Below are 25,170 nucleotides of genomic sequence, written 5' to 3'. Positions count from 1 at the left end.
AAATATGTTATTTTAAATACTATATTACTTAAGCAAATATTTAAATACTATATTAGTTTCTCTGAATACTTGACTTGAATTTAATTCTACCTGTCTGCCAAATATGTTGAAACTTCAAATCCATTTTTGTTTGCCAGGTTAAATGTTTATTTTGTTTTCCCACATAATATGCTCTTTAAAGTGTCACAGGCATAACAAATATGATTTCTTCTTAATAGGGACTTGGTAGGGTTTTTTTCTTTCTTCAGTTAATGGTATAGGATATGCTTCTCTTAAGGGACATGCAGAGGTACGGCCATGTTCCCTGCCTACTGAGGGTGTCTACTGGCTTTGTTAGCTGTTGGAAAATGGACAAGAACTTTCTTTAAGGAAGTTTAAAACGTGTCCACTAAGTATACCTGCATCTTCGAAGCCTCACTGTTACTTTCATATGATCAGAATGCCAAAGGCTTTTCTAGAACTGTAGAATTTCTAGTTTTAATCTCACAAGTGACTCTGTATAGACTAGTACAGTGAAGAAGTCTTACGCTACAGTGACTTAGAGGTAACTGACACTGTTTGATTATGTTTCCCTTTTCTTCTGGTCATCTGTATTGAAAAACATCCACTTGAAAATTTTGCTCTTGTTTTCAAAGAACATCACCATGCCTTTGGCTACTACAATCTCCTAGATTTGCTGCTCTAAAAAAGCTGTTTGCTGATAGCTTTTAGCGTATATTTTATTTATTTTAAAAAGACAGACTTACTATTCAGCCTCCACATGAATTGCATAGTGGTTGGTATTTTTTGCCAAGTCCATTAGTACGTCTTCTTAGATTTCTTGTATTGGACCTCGTTCGTGACAGGAGCCTCTCGAGGGGGAGGTGTTTGAAGCCGGAGCAGTCATGATCTTCTCTTTTAACTTCCCTGAGAAAGTGTACCTGGAATTCTTTTTCCTTTCTCCATCTATTATGAAAGTGCAGATTCTTACGAACGCCTCAGTCTCTCTTCCATCATCAGTATCACCAGGCCTCCTGGTTTCCTCGGTCCAGTGCCCTTCTGTGGGGGAGATGGGAGGCACAACGAAAGTTGGTGCAGGAGTCAGGTAGCTGGAAATATTGCCATCCAAATGCCACATCCCTCTTTGTACCTTGCAGCTACATTTAATCATACCACTGAGTTGTGGCCTGTGAAATGTAAGCATAAGTATTCTACTGGACTTCTGCTAGTGTTCTTAAAATAGAAGGGGTGCAGCCTTTTTCATACCTTTCTGTGTTTGATTGCTTTATCCAGATGTGATTTCTGGAGCTTCAGAAGCCATTCTGAATCATGAAGACAGAGCCACAGCCTACACAACGTTGTATGTCTGTTATATCCCAATAAAGCAAGGGGTGGGGCGTGGCAGGGAACAAGTGAGTGAATGAATAGGTAGGTAGGTAGGTAGATAGATATACATACAGGATGACTGGATGGATGGATAGACAGACAGACAGAGCGAGCTTTTAAAAGGTGAGTGGGCGGGCAGGGGAGGGGAGCCACAGCTAAAAATGTCAGAGCAAATGCTGGAAGAGACCAGGGCCCTCGTGACTTCAGTAAGTGGTTATATTAAGCCAGAACTATTTATCTCCAGAATTCACGTAGATGAGGAAAAATAAACATCTGTCTTGCTTAAACAACTATAATTTGGTATCAAATTGTATGCAGCCAGAATTATTTAACCTAGTGAAACCTGTTGGATGAGCCCCCTAGGTTGATAAAATTGAGAATACACTTCTAGAAAGTAATTCGTTTCTTAGCATAGACCTGGTCTGGGTCTTTTACCTACAACGTTGATTGTCCTCTCTTGTTAATTCCAAGATAATTGACAAACTAAGTCTGTTTTTCATATTAAAGGAATATTCTGTCATACAGCCTGTGATTTTCAAAGAACTGTCCTACCCCCAGGACAAGTGTTCATGTCTTAATGCGTTTCAGCCTAAGTCTCATATTAATTAAAAGAGTTTTGTTTATCAGAACTTAGGAACATCAAAAGGTTGAAGAAGTCATTCAGCATTTATTAGTATGCGTCCTGCTTCTAAAATTCCAGAGGGAAGTAGGGGAAAGTAGGGGAAAGGATTTGATTTTAGATTTTTTGTTTGTTTGTTAATCAAAATATCCATCCTGCTACTTAAGAAATTAAAATACTGTGCTATAGAAAATAAGTACCATCTGGGCTGTGTGTTTTCCTACCTCCTCTAAAGAACACTATGCAAAGGAGGGCATGCAAAGTAACAGGGCATGCTCCATTTAACCCTGCTTGTGGGACACCTGATGTGCTGCCGGAGGAGGATTACTTAGAAGTAGTATATAAATCAAACTGTAGTTTATTTCATCATATTGTAAATGTACCAGGAAAGCACCAATATAAAAGAACTCTTAAGAGGATTGCTTTTGTGCAATGAAGGTTCTTACTTTATTATTTAGGCAAGGTCGTATTTTCATGGTGTGGACTGTCAACATTCATCTCAGTGTTGCCGCTGTGTGTGTGTGTGTGTGTGTGTGTGTGTGTGTGTGTGTGTGTGTGTGTGTGTGTGTGTGTGTTTGAATTCACCTGTAACATCTGGTAACATCCAATCTGGTCATTGGATCACTGTGGCCCCAGTGATCATCAGGGCGATGGGACTTCTCTGACTGGCTACACTCTGCTCTCCCCGCTTTTGCCTTCCCCCTGTTCCTCCCCCGTGGAGCCTTCTTGTTGCGTCTTCCTCTGTGGAAGAGGATGACCTTCCCCACAGATGAGAACATGCTTTACGTCACTACAGTGTGTTCCCCGCTTTAAAGCTACAAACTAACAACACAGGCACGCCTGCGCCCACGTGCGCAGACACACACTACACACTCTCAGAGTGTTAAGCCAGTGTGTTTCCCTTGGCATCATTTTCCTAATTCAGGATGTCAGTCATCACAGAAGAGTATAAAGTTTTTATTATCGAGTGACAGATTTTTTCTCTGTCTCTTACCAAGCGTTTGCTACATTCCTGCCTCCTTTCTGAGTTCTCTTTGTACTGCACAGTATTAGCTCTGAGTCAGACAGACCTTGGTGCTCAAATCACAGTTCCATCTTTTATCTTGTCTGGGATATCCTTGTGACCCTAGACAAGTTACTAAATGTTTCTGACTCAGATTCTCAGCCAGGGCCACATCTTAGAACTGTTGGGAAGGATTTGTGGTAACATCTGGAACGTACCTAGCTCAGTGCCCAGCACCTGTGTGTCTAAGAAACAGTATCTGTCTTCAACAGAGTCTTCTTTATAAAATGTACAGTGAGGCTCAATTCCTGTGGATGTACATACAAATGAAATTTAGCTTGGGTACAGTCTTCCTTTCATAGTGACTACAGTCAGAACCAGAGAATTTACAGCATATATGAAAGGTCAAGTTATTGGAGTATCTGTCTAACACTGACTGCTGTCCCCAGTAAACTGACTCAGAAAAAGTGTGTAGCCTCAGAGGCACTGTGTAAGATAACTCCGTAACGTTGGTCCACTCAGATCTTACTAAATACCCTGTTCACATTAGAATGCATTTCTAAATCTTATCACAACATAACTCAAGTTTTTGGGTTTTCAGTTCTGTAAAAACTAAACCAGTTTCTTATCAGAGCTACTGAAGAGGTTTTCAGGTAACATTTTTTAGATTATGGCAAATCTAGGTCTCTAGCATTGTAACATGTAGCAGTAATATCTAGTTGAATTGTTTGGTAATTTTACTTGGCTAATTCTATCTATATTCAGTTAGAAAATGTTCTGTGTGAGGAAGGAGTTTTGCTCTATAGGTCAGTGATCTAGTGGGAAGCACACTGGCTTTAGAGAAGGAATCTTAAGTCTTTCTAGCAAAATGCCTTAAGGAAAAGCAACAGAAATGTTCATCCAAGTACTGAACACACCTGACCCTGCTTGGCTTCTGAGGTGAGAAGGGACAGGGAGTCTCCAGGCTGGTGAGCCTGCAGGAAGAGGACCCAGGAACTCTCCGTTACTATTTTTGCAAATTTTCTGCAAATTAAAATTATTTCAAAATAAGAGGTTTTCTTTTTTTAAGCCACAGAGAGTCAGTGAGATCAGTGTCTTCATCTATAAAATGGAGATGATATAATAGCTGGTCTTCCTACCCACACAGCTGTTGAGAGAATCAACAAGGCAGTATCCATAACATCAGAAACGCTGCTGTCTGTGCTCCGAGTCTTCCTCGCTGACCTCACCCATTTAACTACCTCTGATCTTTCGTTCTTCTCGCTGCCAAAGTGGTCTTCGCTTCTCTAAAGTTTTCGTGGTTACTTTCTGTAAGATGAAGCACTGCCTAACATCACCACGTTGCTAAAACAATTCTCCTTTCTTCCCCCTTTGGAATCCATTCCACACCCGCTGTGGCCTGCCTGCTGCAAGCCTGCTTACTGAAAAAGTCGGCCTAATGGCGGCTGACATTTAATCAAATAACAGTTATAATACATTTACTCATGAGTAAAGGCTGATTAAGATTTGGGCACTGACATCTAAGGATGGGAATTTCATCATCAAATATCTTAATAGAAACCATTTTGTTAAATAACCATAATTATAGGTTTTACATTTATGATTCCAGGGGATTTTGCTGTTCTGCATTCTTTGAAGCCCAAGAGGTTGTCATAGTATTCAGGCTGCTTGAAATACTGAATCTAAGTACACACCAGGCTTCTTCGGGAGATAAGTCCCTACAGGACTATCTTTCCAAGATTGTGAACCCACAGTTATTTCAAAGATGAGTTCTGTTTTTGTTTATTTTTTAATTAGTTAGGCAGAGTTTTTTTAAAAGATAAGAATTGAAAATAGACATTAATTTTTTGAATGTGTAGACATTTCTGCTATTCCTGTTAATAATTTAGGAACTTTTATTTATTACATTGGAAACAAAAGCAACTTGGATAGTGATGATTGCTATTGTGTTCTCATTATAGTCATAGCTGGTCAAGTCTGTTTCTGTGTGTGTGTGTGTGTGTGTGTGTGTGTGTGGTTTTTTCTTTTTTTTCATTGATTAAATCTTGGCAGACTCAGGAAGTCCCTTTCTTCTTTTTGTTTTGTGTTAACTCATGCTTTCAGCCAGATCAGTGTGTGGCAGGTTTCTGTTGTGAACTTGCTCATTTCTGACTCATGAAGACAGCTCAGCCAATTATGGGCAAAGAAATGTCAGCTCTAAAATGATTAAGAGCATTCTCTTTAGGGGAATAAACAATGTAATTTGGTTTGTTTTGCTTCTCATCTTAACTCAGATGGTGTCCAGTTATAAAAGCCTATTTTTCTTCTACAACATATTCCCTTGGGAATTTCTCCTAGACTGGTGACTTCGTTTCTTCACTGGTTCATCATGTAATAGTTCATCTTTATTATTCGTCTTTCTTGTTTTTGAATTTTTAAAGCATGTGTGATTCAAATTTATTGCTTAACATGTTTTTCTATATCCCCCTTTTATTTCAGAGTTTGTTTACAGCAGTATATTCCTTCTATTGAAAATTCCTAAATGAAAAATTTTACTATCTTACTGGAATACCGTCTTAATTAGAATACTTAAGGTTTACTACGTGAAGTGCCAGTTTTTAAATTATTTTATAAACTGGGTGATTGAAACCATCACCATAAATTATAGGAGGTGGAGACTATAAGCTGGTTATTTAATTTATCACTGAGCCAGTTTTCTCTGCTACTTCTCAGCATTTCCGGCAGCAAGAGTGTAGCATTGGGATGGGAGTGGGATTCATATGCGAGGTAAGAGCAGGTCTGGGTGTGTTGGTTCAGGAGGTTTAGAAGGAGGAGCGTTGGTTCCGGTCTCTGTTTGACAAGTGCTCTTTCGTACATGCTCTGTGGATAAGCCTGTCACTTTTGCAACAGACCATGATGTCAGCACCAAGCAGCGATTTGATGGAAATGACACATGATTACGTTTTTTAAAGGTCACTCTGATGAGTTGGGGATTCGATGTTCCTTCAGTGTTGTGGTCGTCCTGTGAGTCCCATGTGTGAAGTGATCTCTGTTTTGAAACGAGACATGGAGGCGCTTGCTTGCTCCTTGAAGGACAGGCAGTGTAGGAAAGCACAGTGGTTTTCAAGTTCTGCCCTGCAATTTCTGGTGTTTCATTGAGAAACACCTGGCAGAGGAGAAGGAAAATAGGAGGGCTCTAGGGCTGCATGCCTGACCTGTGTCACCTCTGCGTTAGCGGTGTCATCCATGAGGCTCATGGTAAGAAGAGCGCAGACTTTGGAGTAAGACAGACCTGGCTTCAGAAGGCAGCGCGCCTTGCTTGCTCAGCAAAATTAGACAAGTTGCCTAACGCGTGTAAGCCATAGCATCTTCACCTTAAAAATAGGAATCATATCTGCCCATTGAGAATTAAAAGAGATAATGAAAGGACCAAGCGTGGCACCCACATACAGTAATGAGTCAACCGCCGTTAGTCCCCTTCCCCTTCAACTAGTGGCTCTCAACTGGGTGTGGTTTTGCCCCCAAGAGAACACTTGGCCACGTTTGGAGACATTTTCGGTTTTCATAGCCCACAGAGTAATGGGCAGGTGCCAAAGGCATTTAGTGAGTAGAGGTCAGGGATGCCAGTAAGTCTCCTACGGTGCCCAGGGCAGACCCCAACGAAGCACTGTTCAGCCCCAAATGTCAGTGGTGCCAAGACTGAGAAACCCTGCCTTAGGGGTATTAACTTTTCTATGAAGAGAATATAGGAAGAAGTATATATGGGTTCATTCCACCAATATTTATGAAACACTACTATGTGTCAAGCTCTGCAGAAGCTTTGGGGGTTTAGCAGTGAATAAAATAGATGTAGTCTCTGCCAACAGGGAACTTACATTCTAGTTGGGGAGGAAGAGACAATAAATGAATAATTATATAATATCATTGTGGCAGATGGCAGTAAGAGCTATGAAGACAAATGACTCAGGGTAATGGGTAGAGAGTGACCTGGGGAGCTGCTGCTTTCTGTAAAGTGGTCATAAACAGCTTCTTTCCTATGGTGACTTTTGAACAGAGACCTGCAGGAAGTGAAGGAGCAAGCCAGACAGTGATGTACGGTTAGGGCATTCGGGACAGAATATAGCAGATGCAAAGGCTCTGGGGTGAGAATGTACTTGGCATTTTCAAGAAACTTCAGGATAGGCCAGTGTGGCTGGAGTGGAATAAGTGAGAAGGATTGTGGCAGGAGGTGAGATCAGAGAGGGAACAGGGAACCAGATTATCTAGGGATTTATAGGCCATTCTCATGATTTTGGCTTTTATTCTATGTGTGATGAGAAGCTATGGGAAGTTTTGATCATTTAATAGCATGATCTGATTTGCATCTTTTAAAACATCACTCTGGCCATTGTGCAGTGAATAGACAGTCAGGGGCAAGGGTAGGGGAAGAGGAAGAATGGAAGCAGGAAGACCCTTTGGGAGATTATTCAATGATGCAGGGAGAAATGATGGTGATGATGATGGCGGCTTGGACCAGAGTAGTAGCAGAAAGTGGAAGGTGGTGAAAAGTGGTTTAATCCAGGTGTGTTTTAAACGTAGGGCTCATGGAACTTGCTTAGGGGGAATTAATTGATGAATTAAGCTAAGATAAAATTTTTATTTTCACATGTATAAAAAAATCCTTATTAAAATACTCAGATGTATCACATATGTAGCAGCAAAAGGAGATTCCAGGCAGGGCTCTCCCTTGTTCTGTACAGTGTCCCGTTTATCCTGGAAGACGACGGTGAGGGCCATGCTGCACTGACAGGCTGCCCAAGTTGCAGGATTTCACCTTGTATTTGCCAGGTTTTCCCACCGCATAAGTGAGGCCATCCTCGGTTCGGTGTGCATGTTGGTCTGCTTGAGAATGTGATCTTGACTAAATCAAAATGGAAAGGTCTACAGCTTTCTAATTCAGGGTTAAAAAGAAAGTATGAACTAAATTTTGGTCAATAGTTGCTTTATATACGTATTTTCCAGTTGCAAGTTTTACCCTAAATGACCAAAATATTTAACTATATCCTTGTATATTTACTAGACTGTAAAGTCATATCGACTCGTCTGAATATTATATAAACCTATGAGAATTTCTACCAGTGTTACTCAGAATACCTAAAGAGCTCACATATCCAGTATGCACATACTGTATGCGGATGTACAGCCAAGTAGAAACCACAGAAAAGGGTTAGAGCACCCTCAATCAGGAAAATAGAAAAGAGGCCATTCTTCTTTGCTTTAAAGAACTAGTTTGGGCAGAAATTCGCATAGTTTTTTATATTATTTGCCAACTTAGTTATTACAGAGCATGTTTATAATTTCAGGAAAACATTGGTAAAAATTAGTACTAATACTACATGAGGGCTTACAACTAAACATCGGATTAGGTTGTATGGTACTAGGTTACTGGGGGAAAAAAAAAGCGATACTTTTCTTTCCATAGGTTTTATTCCAGGACAGGAATTTTTTATTGTATATAATTTTCCCCACCATTAGCTTAATAAATTCAGATTTAAAAAATTTGAAGCAGGCATTAAACCGATTTTAAATGCACTGTTTTGATTTTAATAACAACTATATTTTCCTTATATAACAAGTCGTGCTCATTCTTGACAATTTAAAATGTATAAAAAAGAAAAAACTCCTATATTAACATTAGCTAATATATTTAGACTCATAGAGTATAGACCAAAAAAAAATCCAATATTTTGAAACAACTCTATTATGAACTCATATCACAAATATCCTTTTGTGTATTTCTCAATCACTGATGCTTTGTACTTGCTAAGAATTACTCACTTATTTTTAGCACAAAATTCCTTTTAAATCCCTTGACTGTTCTAGAGTCTGTAGCTGTTTCTTTGGGAAACTGCATATGATTACTACAATACATTCTGAATACCTTGGACACATAAAATTGGTGGATTATAAAAATCACTCTGGGGGAACAAATTAATACCAGTGGAAACCTTTATTTTTAGACTAGGAAATATATTGTATTATTATTCAGGTGTATAATTCAGAGAAAATTCTGAGTCAAACTTAAATGACTTTTGATTTTAAGATTATATCACTCAGAATTCTGGGTTAGCTTCCTAAATATTGCAGTAACATTCTCCTTTCTCTGTCTCGCTCTCGCCTTATCTCCCTTGAGGACATAAGCCTATGCTGTCTCTCTGTGATTTTTCTCCCTCTTACATAACCACTTTGATTATTTTTGTGTGTATGGACATTTATTTAATGACCTTCTGTAAATCAAGCAAGATTGCCTTACTTTCAAAAATATTTTCTTTTCTGATTATCATTCACTTAAAAAATTTCAAATTACTGAAATACGTAACTGAAAAAGTAAAAGTTCCTCATAATGCTGACCCCAGAGGTTAATACTATCAAAAGTATAAGGCATATACTTCTAGATGTTTGCACACGTGTATGCACGTGCACATGGACGCTTCTGTGTTTAAACGTAAATGTTAAACATAAGCATTCTAATTCTCAACTTGCTTTTCTTTGGTTAATAATACATTCTCACTGCTGTAATCTTTGAGAGGAGACAGAAGTAGTACACATAGAAAAGTGTGGAGTATAATGCTATCTAGAAGAACAAATATGTTTCAGAAGAGAGAAATCAATGTGAAATCAATGTGACCTGGAATCTTCAAGGAGGACTTCCTAGAGGAGGTGGTACCAATGCTGAAAGGGAAGGAGTTAAGTTACCACGTGGATGGGAGAGGAGATGGCCAGTGCACTCATGAGGGAGGGGCAGGGAACAGCAAAGCATGGCGGATGTGACAAAGGGTGACCTGAGTAAAAGACCTATGTGCCAAGGTTTTTTCTATGTTTTCATTTAAAGTAATCGAACCCAGGTGGGTTGGGAGAGTTAAAATGTTTGGAAGGAACCAGCAAAAACGTGTTGCAGTACTTCGGGCCCCGAATGTTGAGCGTTGCAGTGAGCGTTAAAGGCAGGGGAATCTGCCAGATGTTTTGAAGGAGACTCACTTAACTCTTGTGTAGGAGGATCTAGTAAATTACATCTAATCTCACGAGTAGAACCAGTACATGCCTGGGTACTGGGTTGCCTCTGTAACAGTCCAGATAAACCCTATAACCTTTTTGGACCTCAGCTTCCTGGTCTACAGTGACTTGGGGGTGTGGTTCCTACGATTCTTCAGTATTCTGTGGTGTTTACTGGTCTGTTGGTATCCTTCTGCAGTGGACCACAGCACACAGGAACACGCTTAAACATTCCATAACTCACGTACTGTCAGGGAGGCCGCGGCAACCCCTCTATATAAAGTTTTTGAGTTCAGCAACCACTTGCTGTCTAATGTGAGGTATTTGGTAGATTACCATTGGCATTTAGCCTTTTCCATGCAGAAAGGACTTTGCATTTTGGCTGTAAGACTTCTAAGTATAATCAAAATAAGAATTTTTTTTTAATCCCAGGTGGAAGTCAAAGCAGATAAACTTTCATCTTGGTTTAAAAGTTATGTTCTGTGATTCTGTGTTGCTGAAGAAAAGACAACAGTCATGTGTCTTGAGAGGCCACCAAGAGTCAGGCCGGCACACAGCTTCTAGAACTTTCACACACGTGCCAGTGAAAGCACGCAGAGAATTTAAATGAAACTGCACGCTGCAGAGATAATCCAACCTCATACCTCAGACTGATAGAGGCAGGGGCAAATACTGATTGTCACTGCTGAAAGTATTTTTCAAAGACAAGCAATTTCACATTAACCGGAAAGGGGGAAAAAAAAAACTTCTCACTGAAAATTTAAATTAGCCAGCATATACTGAGAGTCTTTTGTGTTCATTAAACAAACAAATTTTACGAAATACTGCATCTGTAGGGATGTTTTCTCCTCTGTTTTCTTTAAGGTAGGACCAGAAAATGAGTTCATCTGGCATGGAATTCTACCTTCAGTTGTACAATAACCAGAAAGAGCTGTAACCTTGGTAGTGAGATGAATGACTATGAACATAATTGTTCTCTTTTACCTTTTTTTTTTAAGCTATTTCTGTTAAATTTTAAAATATTTTGGATATTTGGAAAATTTTAGGAATAATTCTTTCAAAAGTAATTTATCCATGTACGCCCCTACCTGGCGATACTTCACTATATTGTGGTCCTAGCAAGGTTCAGTTTCAAGAAAGCCTCTGAGTATGTAGCATATTTTTAGGAATTTTCAAGAACACTGCTGACACTAAAGAAAACCAGGAGTGGGCAGAAGTGACAGATGAAGCAGAAGACGAAATGGACTTGCAGATACAAGAGCATGAGTGTCCAGAGATGATCTTACATTCATGTGGCTGCCCGGGATCAGGGGAGCATGTGTCATTTGAGAATGCTCAGGATGAGTAAAAGCTGTGGTTGCGATTATTCATTGATGTGCCTCAGAGTAGGTCCTTCAGGACCCAAGTTTTACTTTAGCTTTGCCTTTTTATTAACTATGTGCTTTAATTTTTTTTTTTTACTTCCCTAAATCTCAGTGTGCTCAGCTTGTAAGATGGAGCTATAAAAACTATTTATCTTTTTTTTTTTCCAGGCATCTTATTTCCGTTACATGGATGAAAAGAAAGGCTCTCACTAAAACTGTTTATCTTAAAGATTATTGTGCTGGTCTGTGTAAGGAGGAGGCGTTGTTATTCTGGTCATGCTCTTTTATTAGGTTTATGATTTTTCTCCGTTGTGTCTCTTCCCAAAGATTTCTTAAAGTTCCAGGAATAGAAGAGGACTGCCAGCGTGCACGTTAGTGTGGATTACAGTGGGTGATCTGAAGAGAGCCAGAAGGGAAAGTAGAGTTAGGACCACACAGAAAATAAGAGCCAACCTTAGTTCACCATTGGCCAGGGTCTTGTTTTTTATGGGTCTCTGGCTTAAAAAACTGCCTACCTTCTCTGGAATTTGTACAGTTTGATTACAGATGTTACAGTTCCTAATTTTAGATCAGCCAACAAGGATTTATATACATTTCTTTTGCCTTAATCCACCCATCCATCTGCCCAGTCACTCAGCCAACCAGCACATGTTTACTGAGGCCCAGGTAAATCTAAGCTGAGCAGTGGCCAACATTGAGTTTATAGAAGCAAAACATAGTTACTGTCCTTGAACAGTACATAGTCCACGAAGGTTAGATATTCCCTGCCTTTCCTGGTATTTAAGGTAATAGCGTAAGACTAAGGGGTAATACAACAGGATGCCGAGTGACTGGGACCCTTTTATAAGGCTGAATTTGTCCCCTTTCCGTCACTTGAAACAATTCCTAGGGAAGAGAGAGAGGTAAACAAAACTTAGCATGAGGAGTGTCTGAATCGTCCTTGTTGTCCTCAGGTCCCAGGCAGTGTCTCTGACTTCCGGTTGCACTCACTTGACCGAGCTGAGTAGCGTACGTGCCCTGTGCCAGGTGGTGTGGATTCGAGGGTGTTAGTAGGAGTCTTCCCAACCTTTTTCATGTCAAGCACACACAGAAAATCATATTTTTATGCCACACCGAGGGAAATGCACAAGGCATCTCGTCACCAGATACGGGCCTGGGGTTCTGCTGCCACAGCCTTGTGTGATGCCCAGAGGTTGAGGGGACTCGGTGTCCCTGCGCACCTGGGACGTGTTCGCAGCCACCCTGTGCACTGTCACATGCGTGACAATGTGTACACGCTCTGGATTATCCCAGGATCTGCCTTCTTTGCCAACCCAGGGCCTTGCTAATTTCATTTTCTCATGAATAGTTTGGGTGTGTTAATTATGGTGGCTTCATGATACATTTCAGTAAGATAATGTATAGAATTTAGGGGATCCCAGAGAAAAATATTGGAGTAAAACATTAGGTGGAGGACAACCTTTTAAATGAAATAGGCTGGCTCAAGGGACTGAGAGCTCTGGTCTTCAGTTCTAACTTGTCACCTTTGGCAAATCATTTCTCTCTGAACCTTGATTTCCTTATCTTTAAAGTGAGGGAGATTGAAGAAGAGGAGCTTTAAGCTACTGTTGAGCTCTGATAGGCCGTGATTTTGTACTGCCTATAAAGCTTTGCTGTGGAGTCAGCTGCTTTGCATGGAGTGCTTGCTGCGTGCTAGGCACTTGGATGATTCCTCTGTGTGCCCTAGTGGCTTCGTGGGGCTCCTGAGATCAAAGGTTACTGTGTAGAGGAATTAACATCAGACTAAGATGCTTAATGAAGAAAAGAGAATAGACACCGAAGAGGGTGTCTAAAAGAAATGAAGCTAAGTTCTCATCACTTAAAGTCCTCTCGTGTCTTTGAAATGTAGTGAGATGGTAGGCTTTGCAGTTCAGAAGTGTCCAACTAGTTAAACACCTCACTTAAATTAATGTTGGCAACCCTGGCAACCTTAACTTCTTAGGATCAGTTTTCCGAACTTTCATTTCCAGAAATACTTACTGCAGGTATATCAACTATCTCAGCATGTATGCAGAGGCCAAATCTTGAATGTCCAACTTTTGGAAGCAAAGTTAGTGTTAAGAATCCCGTTGGGAACTTTCTTTTTCCGTCGTCATCTGCCGGCTTTCTGTCTAGCGTGTGTTTGGCGCCTGGATAATCAGGGGCTGGTGGCTGCATTATAGTCATTTGCCCACATCATGACCAAAATGGTAGCATTTGTTTGTTTCACCAATGTTTTATTGCTCATTTATCATGTGTCAGATATATCCTAGGAGCTGGAAATCCAAACTGGAGAGGTTCCTGCTACAGTCAGACACAGACAGACATACAGACATACGTATGTAATACATAACATACATTAAAGATACTGGTTTTAGAGGTTTTTTAAATAAACACATTAGTAACTGATTTGTTATGCTCAAAACACAGAAATTATCCCTTCCTATTTCTCATTAGCAAACATTCGTTGAATCATTAAAAAGAAGGACAAAGCTAAATCATGCATTCATATATCAAAAAATACTTTAAAGTATGTAAAAATTTATCCAGTAATATATACCCTTAAGGGACTTGATGTTTCAGATTCACACACAACAGGATACCCATACACATACATGTACACGCACATGTGTGTGTAATATTTATTTGTAGATGTTCAAAAAGGATACTTGAAGCTAGAGGATAAATAAACAAGAGAAGCCCGGGTTTGTGTCAGTGCACATGCGTGTTTGTGATTATGTGTGGGGGAGATTAGGAAGGAAAGAAGGGAAGGAGGAGAGGAAGAGAGGAAGGGGGCAAAAAGCCAGTGGTCGTAGAAGGAACTGCAGTAGTTAGTAAATTTTGCCTTAACTCCCACCACCCCATCTGTCTTTTCTGTATTGAGCTGTAGCTAGTGTACCATTATTCATTCCATCAACTGATGTATCATTGGAATTAAGTTGTCCACTCACCCAAATCAGGCAAAATGAAAAATAATCATTTTAGTTTAAAAATATATATATCCGCAGACATTAGAAGTGGTACGTATGCACTCCATCAACTGTGATAAAGAAAACTTGCTAAAAGTCCTTCCAAAGCAGAAAAAAATTTTAAATCTCAGGGAATTTTTTTTCCTTTACTGGCCAGAAACTCATTCCAAGAAGTACCAGCCTGTCTTATTTCAAAACGCTTCCCTTGCCAAGGAAGCGGAAGCGGTCATATTCTTTCCCACCAAACTATGGGTGAATTATAATTATCCTACCTCTTGTGGGACAGTGAAGCAGCAAACATCTGCTGTACTGAATCAGAAAACCCACGAATGAAACTATACCGAACTGTGAATCATACCTGGACTCAGATCAAAGGATTTGTGTTGTGTTTACCTTTTTCTTTATTTTCTTTGCAATTAAAAGTATGGATTTGTTAGCTCTGGCCTCATGTTATGAGAGAAATATATGGATTCCATTTGTTGACTCCTATTTTAACGCTGAAAACTCCCAGCTTTAAGGCAGATGGGCAGTGACAGTTAATAACAGATTTTCTGTTTGATTTGTTACCTTCTCACGGTTTGCTTTTTCTTTAAAAGGATGACAAGATTTATAAAATTTAGAAGTGCACAATCTAAGAATTGAGGCCCTTTAGGTATTTTCTTTCGCTATAATAAAAATAACAGAGGAGTGAAAATGATTTTTTTACCTCATTTCCCAGAGAAACAAGCTTCAAAACTGCTGTGACTTATCATAATTTCATGTATCATGGTATTTATGGGGGTACTCAGCTGTTCCCCTAGAGTAAGGAAAGGAAGTGGAACTTCAGTTCTGAGTTTTAGCTGTGAAAATGTAATAGTCCACTTGCTTTAAAACCTTTTGTGTGTCTTTTTATTTTTATCTATTAGAGAGCCGAAAGACAAACTCGAATTATGGATTCAGCTCAGTATGCAGAATTCTGTGAAAGTCGACAATTAAGCTTCTGTAAGTAAGCATTTAACTTTGCTTCATTATATGTTTAGGAGATTATGTGTTATGTACACTAAAGTATGACACAATCTCTGTTCCTTAGAAATTGGTGAATTTAATACATATATGCCTGGTTATAACTGTTATAGAAATAGCCTCTGCGTTGTAGGGAACCCATAAAAAATTTTATCCCACTCTACTGTTTTGCAGTTAATAGTATTAAGAGGTTTTAAGGGGTGCTGGAAATACACAGAGGGCCATGTCAATTATTCACATTACTTCTAGTCAGAAAAATTCCGTTTTTCTTAATATTCTCATTTAAATTTCTTTTCCTGTTTCTTAGTCATCTTTACACTAGTACTGCTGATTGTACTTGACCCATAATGGACTCTAGTCGTACAGTCATGACATTTAAAAGCCCCTAATATTAATAAATACCAAACTTCCCATTTATTTATGCATATCTATATTACCACAGAAGATCAGATCAACAGTCTCTTCCATTTTTGTCTGTAACCTCCTGCTGTGGTATGAGCTCCGTGGTTGCCAGATTCATCAGCCTGTGCTCTTGTGCCCAGTGGTAAAATTAGTTCTGTTCCATCACTGCACACTGCCTCCCTCAAAGTGCGTAAAGGCTCGTGAGAAATACGGGGCCAGATTGTGTAGCAGAACCTCCTTACAGCAACAGTTCTGTGATGACTAAGAGTCCTGGGGTAAAGGTCAAAGAGTAAGTGTGATGGAAAGTCCAGTTAAAACCATGACAAAGTAGCACATGACCCTGGGCTGGGGGACTAGAAACACAATGGTGTCTTTAAACGAAAAGCTATTCTGTGGTCACAATAACAACGCATTTGATTTGGGAAAAGACACTGAGAGCTTCATTTATGGATCATAAAGTGCAAATAAATGACACATTTCAAATAGTGCCCCATGTAAATGTCAGTAAAATATAGGAAAACATGTTTTGGAAGATTTTTTTCCGAACTAAATATACTTTGCAGTCTGACTAACAATTTGGCATCATACATCTGTGAAGCATTAAGTAAATGACACTTCAGATCATGGCAATTTCAGCAAATGAGAGGTTTTTGTATTGTAATTTTTAGGTTTAAAAATGGCATTCAAGTCTTTTATAAGTATAAATCTCCACTTTATAAAGTAACATTTAGTGCTATTGAACTATTTCTTAAAATCATATTTTAAACTTAATTTACTTAAAGGAACAGAAGTGCTATTTCACACTAAAACATAGTCATTGAAATGTCCTAATACACCTTTTGTTTGAAAAATCTGATATTTCATAACTCACTTTTTTATTCATAACTCAGTAATAAACTATTGTAGATTAAAAAGTAATACTTCCCATTTCTGTATAAAATAACTGCAGGATAAAGAGTATATTGTGCTTAACTTTTTTTCCTTAAAGAAGAGGGATTTGGGCATTTAAAAATATTTCCTTACACGATGCCCATTGACGCTTCATCATGAAACCTTAGTGAGACAATCTGTTTTATATGCCGCAATGCTGTCATTGGGGGTCCTTAATCCAAGGGGATGGGTGAATTCAGAACTCATACCCACAGTGGGCAGTGTTAGGCTCTTTCCCCTCCTTTCCTCATAGATTACCAGGACGTAGGAATTGTGATCCAGCCGTATGTGAGTTCTTAAATGTTTGATCATAGCTCTCCCCAGTTGAGACCCCTGGTGCCTTTTAAAACAGCAAGTCTGTAACTTTATAGGCTGCAGGTAAGTTGTAGAACTGAGACACTGATCAGATTCACCCATATTTTGTTTTCTTGTGTATATAAGTCAGATAGTCATCTCCCTTAAAGTCTTTTAAAAATCTGATACTGATTCACAAAGTTTTAATTTACTTACAATTTGGTAAATCTTTTCCCAGTCCTTTCCTTTCAACCTTCTGTTTTATATGTGGATTTTGTAAACAGAATATCTAAATTTTCTATTTAGTCAGTCAGAGAGTCTCTTTGTATTTTAATTGATGAGTTTAATTCATATGTATTTAATTACTTATACGTTTGGGTTTACATACACTGTCTTAGTTTGTGTGTTGAATTTACTGTGCTTTTTTTATTTGCTGTTCCTCCTTTTCTCTGGGTTGATTAGGTTTTCTTCAGTCCTTTTTTCCTCAACTAGTTTATATATTATATATTATATTGTTCTTATCTTAGTTGCTATCCTTAATTTTTCTAAAGTACATCCCTGACTTAGATTGTTTAAAGCTGATAAATACAGGCAGATCTCATTTTATTGGGCTTTGCTTTATTGTGCTTCACAGGTTTTCTGATTTTTACAAATTGAAGGTTAGTGGCAACCCTGTGTCAAGCAAGTCTTTTGGTGCCATTTTTCATAGAGGACTATTTTTAATTAAGCTATGTCCATCTTTTAGACATAGTGTTATTTTACACTTAATAGAGCACAGTATAGTGTAAACATAGCTTTTATATGCATTGGGAAACCAAAAAATTTGTGTGACTTGCTTTATTGCAATATTTGATATATTATGGTGGTCTGGAACCAAACCCAAAATATCTCCAAGGTATGCCTGTATCTGAACTTTTCTTCTTGGCCTAATTTTGTTTTTCCTAGGACTCTGTAAGTGCTTAAAGCACTCATTTTCGTCTTAAAAAATAGCCTTATTTTGCCCTCATACTTAAATGATAGTTAAGTAGGAAACTGTAGACTAATAGTTATTGGTTAAAACATGACTGTGTTGTCTCATAGCCTCTGTTGTTGGTTAGAAATCCACCGTCTACTTGCATTGTGTTTTCCCGGTGGGAGGAGGGAGGAGAATGAAGACACTGCCCCTGGCCCTCGGGTAGATGGGGAAATGAACAGGCTAGCAGTCAGTAACTGATCAATATATAATAAAAGGAAAGAAAGAAGGAATCTCTGCTATAAAAGTTTCCAGGGAAAATCACACCCTCTGAGGAAGGCTATTTTCAGTTAACCCAAAGAACAGTGATTTTGAAGAGATAGAAGTTGCAGACAACTTTCTTGGGAGTGGAATGGTCATCACAGAGGGCCCTGAGGGAAGGATCAGGAACAGAAAGGCTGGTGAGAAGGGGTGTGGTAGAAATAATGAACTAGTGTGCAGGGATGACAGCATGGAATATTGAGAGAAATTTGAATTTTGCCAGTGATCACTGGTGAGAAAGAAAGTATATGAGATTCAACTAACCTTAAATTTCCATGTGAAATTATTACATAAATTTGTTTTATTTCCAGCGTGGGCTAAAAACCCCGGTAGTGTCAGAAAACTGAGACTCCTAGAACTTTTGACCTTTGGTCAAGGTTCTATTTAAATTGTTGATCAATTCCCAGGATTACCCTTTCTCCTGAGACACGGGCGGAAGGAAAAGTAACTCATTCAGTTTGATTACCCCTCACCTCTTGATGAAACAGGCTGCCATGACTAAGGGTATCTGAGCCTCTTTTGGTGGAACCAGCGTTATCCTGGAAGGTCCATCTCTGAAGCAGGTGACAGGGAGGGGGTTAGCTCAGCAGATCTTCACCTGTGGCAGGAATAGCAGTCACCCAAGTGGTTTGATGGGACCTCTATTCATCTTCTTTGATGTATAGAAAAGTTTGGACCCTACTCTTTTATTAAAGAAATATCTTTTGTTTGTTTGTTCATTAGTTCATTCATTCACTCATTCATTTCTTCTAGAACTGTTTGTTGTCAGTCTGCTAATGCCAGGCACTGTTTTGGGTGCTGGGATGCCATGGTGGACACATGGCCCTCACCTCTGCCTTCTCAGCTAAAAATCTACGGAAGACGCTACCAATTCTGTTGCTTAGGTGGACGGATCGGACAGAATACTAAGAACTGTCCTTTCCCTCACTTTACAAATAACATGTTTAGAGCATAATCACAAAATGTCTGTTTCCGTGTTGTTACCTGTCAAAGGGAGACGTGAATAAGTTACATTTTATTGATCTCGCCAAATTGCTGCCTGTTACCTGTGACTTCAGAGTATTCCACAGATGTTAAGCAAGTGTCTGTGAGCCCTTGCAGCGTACTGGGTGGATGGAATGTTGCATGTCAGAGAGAATTTGGAAGATTGGTTCCTTTAGGGAGATAACTTTAAGGGGGATTATCATAATTCTGCCACAGTTGACAGCTTCGGATAAGTACTTCGATAGCAGGACTTAATGTCTTCAGTGATTTATTTCAAAGAAAACTCTTCTGTATGTGGAATTCATGAAGTCTGTATCTATAAGGATCAAAACATCATAGTATTTTGTAGACCAGTGGGACCCGATTAATCAAAAGAATAATCAGTGGATTTTTTTTAAGATTATTATGTTATAGATGTGATAAAATCTTCTCTATCAATCTTTTCCCTCTATGTTACTAGTTAAATTTAGTAATATCTAATGAAGGCCCTATGTCGAGTCAGACTCCGCTTAGCACTGTGGCAACTGAATGGAAGATTCCATGTGTGCTTAGTACTGTTAGGTATGCAGAAAGATGTGACACATGGTATTGGCTCACAAAAAACTTCTAATGTGGCTTGAGAGATTATAAGCAGACATGAAAGATCTCTGATGATGTAAGTGTTCAGTAAATGGCTAGAGTGGGGAAGTACACCTTTGGCTTGTCTGGGCAGGGTTCATATGAATGAAGCAGGGTGATGGGGAGGGAAAGGAGCAGGGGTGAACACAGAGAGGATTATACTTAAGGCTGGGTGACGTTTTCACGGGGAACAATATAAAGGCAGGTTGGAATCAATCTGGATGATTTTGATAGTCGGGCTTAAGAATTTGTATATCTTTGTAATCAGGAAAATGTAGCCACAGGCTTAGCTTAGCCCAGATACCAGTTTATTCTATTTAATTCTAAATTCACAACCTTGAGCCAGTTCTAGTACTCAATACATTTTGAAAGTGATTAGAAATACAGTTTCTGTACGTTCCTTTATTCATCACAGGTTCTTTCTTGCAGAATTTTCTTTCCACGAGAATAAATTAAAGTTCCATCAAGCAAATAATTCTTCTGACTATTGCTATAACATAACCTGTGGCCAGTGATAACTTATTTTAACACAGTGTGAAAAGTGCTAAACATTAAGTGGTTGGCTATGCTGTGCTCCACGGCATAGGTACTAAATACAGGATGCGGATGTATCAGGCATTTCTTGGTCCTAGAACATCAAGGCAGTAATAAAACTTCAAAAACATTGCATTTTTTTGTATGCACTGATTTTCATATGCAATTTTCAAAAGATGTATTTTTCCTTTTGTGTTAGTAACATGCAGTAGTAAAACACTCCTAAAACTGTATTTCCTCTACTCTTTTTTAACGGCTAGCCAAAAAAGCCTCCAAATTTCGAGACTGGTTGGACTGCAGCAGTATGGAGATAAAGCCCAATGTTGTCGCAATGGAGATTTTAGCATATTTAGCGTACGAGACGGTGGCACAGGTAAGAATTTGAGTCTGTCGTGTCAGGCCATACACAGCTGCTGTCTCCTTGTCCCTTTCCACGGTCAGTCCTTCTCTGTCTGATGCTCTGCCAGGAGTGAGAACAGCCATGAGTCTTCTCCTGTGATAATCTCATCCTTTTCTGAAATTTACTTCAATTATGTTTATTCGCATCCTCAGCTCTGATGTGTGTTAGGGTGAAAAGGACTCTCTCTTGCAACTTTAGCCAAACCAGAAATGGGCCCCTTGCCAACTTTTCCTCCACATTGAATTTGAAATACACAGCTCTCATTTAGAGATTATTTTTGAGCTTTGAAAAATATCTTTCATAAAATCTGCTGAGTGCTTCCCAGGATCCGAGTCTGGAATCACTGCCCTCCAACAGTCTCTCAAAGCATGGTTCTTAAGCTACACGCACCAGCATCTCCTTGGTTCTTGTTTAAAATGTAAGTTTCTAGGCTACACCCAAGAAGCAGACCCACTGAATTAGAATCTAGGAGCTTGGAACCCAGAAATCTGTATTTTAAATGCTCCCTACTGACTATAAACTTTGAAAACCATTCCCTAGAAGGTCAGAATCTATCATTTCTGTCACGGGTAGGTCCACTTACCAGCCAGTAAAGCACATGCTCATGCCCACAGCACATGCTTGTAGGCAGGCAGGACTATCAGTAACACTTGGGGTATATTACTTTTAGTTCAGCCATTTCAGTGACACTGCTGATCATTTCCAGCTTGTGACTTTGTTTCCATTTCTCTGATCTTCTAGTTGGTGGATCTGGCACTTCTCGTGAGGCAGGACATGGTGACCAAGGCAGGAGACCCCTTCAGCCATGCCATTTCTGCAACCTTCATTCAGTATCACAACTCTGCTGAGGTAAGTATTAAAAAAAATCTGTCTTTGACACATCCATTGATTTTTTTTTCTCATGTCTCATATTTACATTAGTAGTTCTAAGAGAAAGATGATATAGAAATGTATAGCTTTCAGTCAAAGAATCTTGATACATTCAGCATTCAAACAAATATCTACTATGTACCAGGCCCTAACAGGTACACACTTAGTGTGGTGATGTCTTCACCTTCTCCTTGCCTTATTTAGCCCTTCTGGCCCTTCAGGGAAAGAGCCTCTCTCATTTCCTTGGGAGATGAACAACTGGCTTAGGTAATAGGATAACATTGAAAAAAGTTATTTATTTCTTTTTGCTTCAAAGAAAAGATGATTATTATTATTCAGGTAGTAATAATTTCTGGCATTTATTGCTAATTTTACTCTCTAGTTATTGATCCATCTCTGAACATGCCTTAAGGAGGCGTGGCTCCATTTACCCTCCATGTTCCAGTTGGCCCTGTCATGTGAAGGTAACATCCTTTCTGACTCAGTGTATGTTGCTGGGATCCCCACCGATGGGGACCAAAAAGTCTTCTTGCCAACTTAAGGCTTTGTGTGATAACCGTGTGCCATTTTTGGTATAAAAAAATACTCTCTGTAAGCAACATGTGCCTAAAACCCAGAAATGTAAAATCCTCTATTGAATGAATTTGCCAATATTTGACCTTTTTTTTCACTAGCAGAAACATCAGTTTCATATAATTCAATCTAGTAACCATAGAGAAGGCAGCAAGGAGGTTAGGTTAATATCCACATGAATAATGAAGTGAGCTCTGGATCAAGTCGGATGAAACATAACCTGAAAATGACTAAGCCCCTTTGAGAATCTGATGAAAACTGTAAACCCTTTCTCCATAAATACGTTAGCAAATTTTGTATATAATTTCAGAGTGTTCAGAGACCCTCTGAAACCATTCTGTGGTAAGGGATCTATGAATCCTAAGAGCCCCAAATTTAAGTATCTCTGCTCTAGGATACTTAGAAAGTATGTAAAGATATATGGCCATATCTTACTACAAGCCAAAAGTTTGACTTTTCTTATGCCCCTTGTAGAACCAGAATTGGCTTAGAATTGAAGTTGGAATTAAAATGTTTGTGCCCATTAAAAATCCATTTTTTTCTTGGCAAAGGTCATACATCATTATCAGTGAACTTACATTAAAAGTCCCTAAAGCTTACCCAGTTGATTAAACACTATTTGTTTTCTTTATGTTACAAACCCAAATTATGATGTCAAAGAACACTCTTTAAACTGTCTTTGGTACATGTTCACTCTGTGACTCTAAGTATGCTTTTCATTAACATCAGACAAATTTGTTGTAACATTTCTAATTGAAGAAATTTACAGTGAACATAACAAGCCTAGTTTTCCCTTAGAATTCAAGGGATTGCTTGCATGGCTAGGAAAACTATTTCCCCCCACTTTTTGGCTCTCCAGGGTGGCCACACTGCCCTGGGCAACTGCTCAGCCACCACAGCAGCTGTTCCCAGCTCCCCAGCAGTTACAAAAAATGCCCTATGTGTGCTGAATTTCCTGGGCTCTCTGGGAGGTGGGGGCATGAGCTCCCATACGTAGCATCCTGGCTTAGTGTGTTACTACAAGCCTGACATTTTCCCTGGCCTACCGGACATCCCCCTCCTCCAATGTACATGGAGGTCAGAATGGATATTCGGAGGGACTGGAAGTCCTCCTGCCCTTTGTTACCTGCCACAACACAAAAGGAATCGCCACTCGAAAGTGGGAATCTTACTTATCCACATTGCAAATCAGCAACCAATAATATCAAGAGCCTGCTTTTAAGGACTTTACCGAATCAAGTACCAATGGGGACTCTGGAGACTGATAAAATCTGTGTTCCAGGAGATAGAATATTCTGTAAAACAAACAAGGAAATAAATGAACAAGCAAACCAACAGACAATTCAAGATTGCATATACTAGTTTCCAAATGAATGGCATCGACAGAAAGTTCATAGATAAAAACAACTCCCTAATCACAAAGAAGACCTCAGGGAGGAAACTGGGTGCTGAAGGGAGGCACTAGGACATCAGTGAGATGGCAGAAGTGCGGGAAACACTCCAGGCCTCAGAGGCAGCCTGAGAGTACCTGTACAGGGAAAAAAAAAAACTGATGAAAATATTCAAGCAGAGGAATCATTGAGAAGGAACAGTAGGAAATGTGGTTAGAAAATAAAGGCCTTAGACACCTAGAGTTATTAAGGAAGAGTTGAAAGTTTCTTGGCTAACAGGTGATGAGTTCAAAAGGGTATTTTAAGAAGGTCCAAATGGAGGTGCTATGTACCATAGATTAGAATTGGAAACTCAAGGCATGGAGTTAATTCACAGCGCATTCTGTTTTAATGATTGTCATCCTTGAACAGTAACCATATATGGAACTGAGCTGATTAAGGTTAAGCTTAGGTTTCTCAGATTATCGAGTTCAATATTAATTTAAGTTAATTTTCCATATTTTTTCCTAACATACGGTTTATGCAACAGAAGCAGTGAGCTCTGGGAGTTACCTTATTTTTCCTAAGAACAGCTCATGCCACATTCGTTTTATTCCTCCTTATTTGATGTTTCTAGGCAAGCAGATCAAAGGAATACTCTTGAAACCAATATCTGAATTTCAGCAAAACATTTTACAAAATTTAGCACAATTTTTTAAATGTGTGACAGAATTGTAGGCCAGTAGGTGGTAGGGTTAGTGCAGCTGATAGGATGCGGAAGAGGTGGATTAACGATACTGTATGTGAAAAAGACTCAGAGACTTGTATTTGCCGTTAAATTTCTTAGGAGCCAATATTGTGATGTTACTGAAAAGGAAACTTTTTTGGTTTTGTTTCAGTGTTTAGGCACCATCCTGTGGGATGGACATTGACACATGGAGGATGTCTAAAGGAGAGTAATCAGGAGTGAAGGACCCTGAAAGCATGTCTCATAGTAGTGGTGGAAAGAACTTAAGGTGTTTGACTTATAGATAAGAAAGGAGGCCGTGAAATAAAACAGTCTTCAAATATTTGAAGTGCTTCCACATGGAAGAGAGAACAGACTTGCAGTCATAGCCAAAGAAACCAGACAGATGTGAGGGATATTCTGAAGGAAGGAGGGAACTAGGGGTTGGAGGAGCTACAGATCCATCTACATTGACCCCAAAGCACTGAGCCTGAGTTACTAGGAGGCTGGTCACCATTGACAAATAATATCTGGAAAGGCATCCTGTTTGAGGGGAAAGTTCAGAGCTTCCTTTTGAGTAAGTTTGCAGTGCTGACAAAATTTCTCAGTGAAAATATCTGTATCTGACAAGATCAGAAATTTTGGAAGCTGTATCTGAGGAATCCTTATTTTATCTAAGTGATTAGACAGATTGAAAATTAATATATTTAGACCCCTAGGGGCAAGATGGACGTATCATTTCTGTGGATAGGATAATAATAGTGTTTTTATATTTGTAACCTTCAAATGTTGAGTTCATGAGATAGTAAGCAAAATCGAATGTCACTGGAAGTTCTGGTCACTA

General features: G+C 39.2%; 1 protein-coding gene across 4 annotated transcripts in view; it reads left to right on the top strand.

Annotated features, from left to right (window-relative positions):
- Positions 1-25,170, top strand: part of SUPT3H (SPT3 homolog, SAGA and STAGA complex component) — a 385,930-nt gene that overhangs the window by 281,869 nt on the left and 78,891 nt on the right. For all 4 annotated transcript variants that reach the window (XM_074348844.1, XM_074348842.1, XM_074348843.1 and 1 more), the window contains 3 exons: positions 15,255-15,330; positions 20,647-20,759; positions 21,528-21,635. In XM_074348844.1, the coding sequence (XP_074204945.1) occupies positions 15,255-15,330; positions 20,647-20,759; positions 21,528-21,635 (297 nt within the window). The remainder of the gene's footprint in view (positions 1-15,254; positions 15,331-20,646; positions 20,760-21,527; positions 21,636-25,170) is intronic.

This window comes from Camelus bactrianus, chromosome 20 (assembly GCF_048773025.1).
Source record: "Camelus bactrianus isolate YW-2024 breed Bactrian camel chromosome 20, ASM4877302v1, whole genome shotgun sequence".
Classification (NCBI taxonomy): domain Eukaryota; kingdom Metazoa; phylum Chordata; class Mammalia; order Artiodactyla; family Camelidae; genus Camelus; species Camelus bactrianus.
This window is presented reverse-complemented; position numbering and strand designations above follow the sequence as displayed.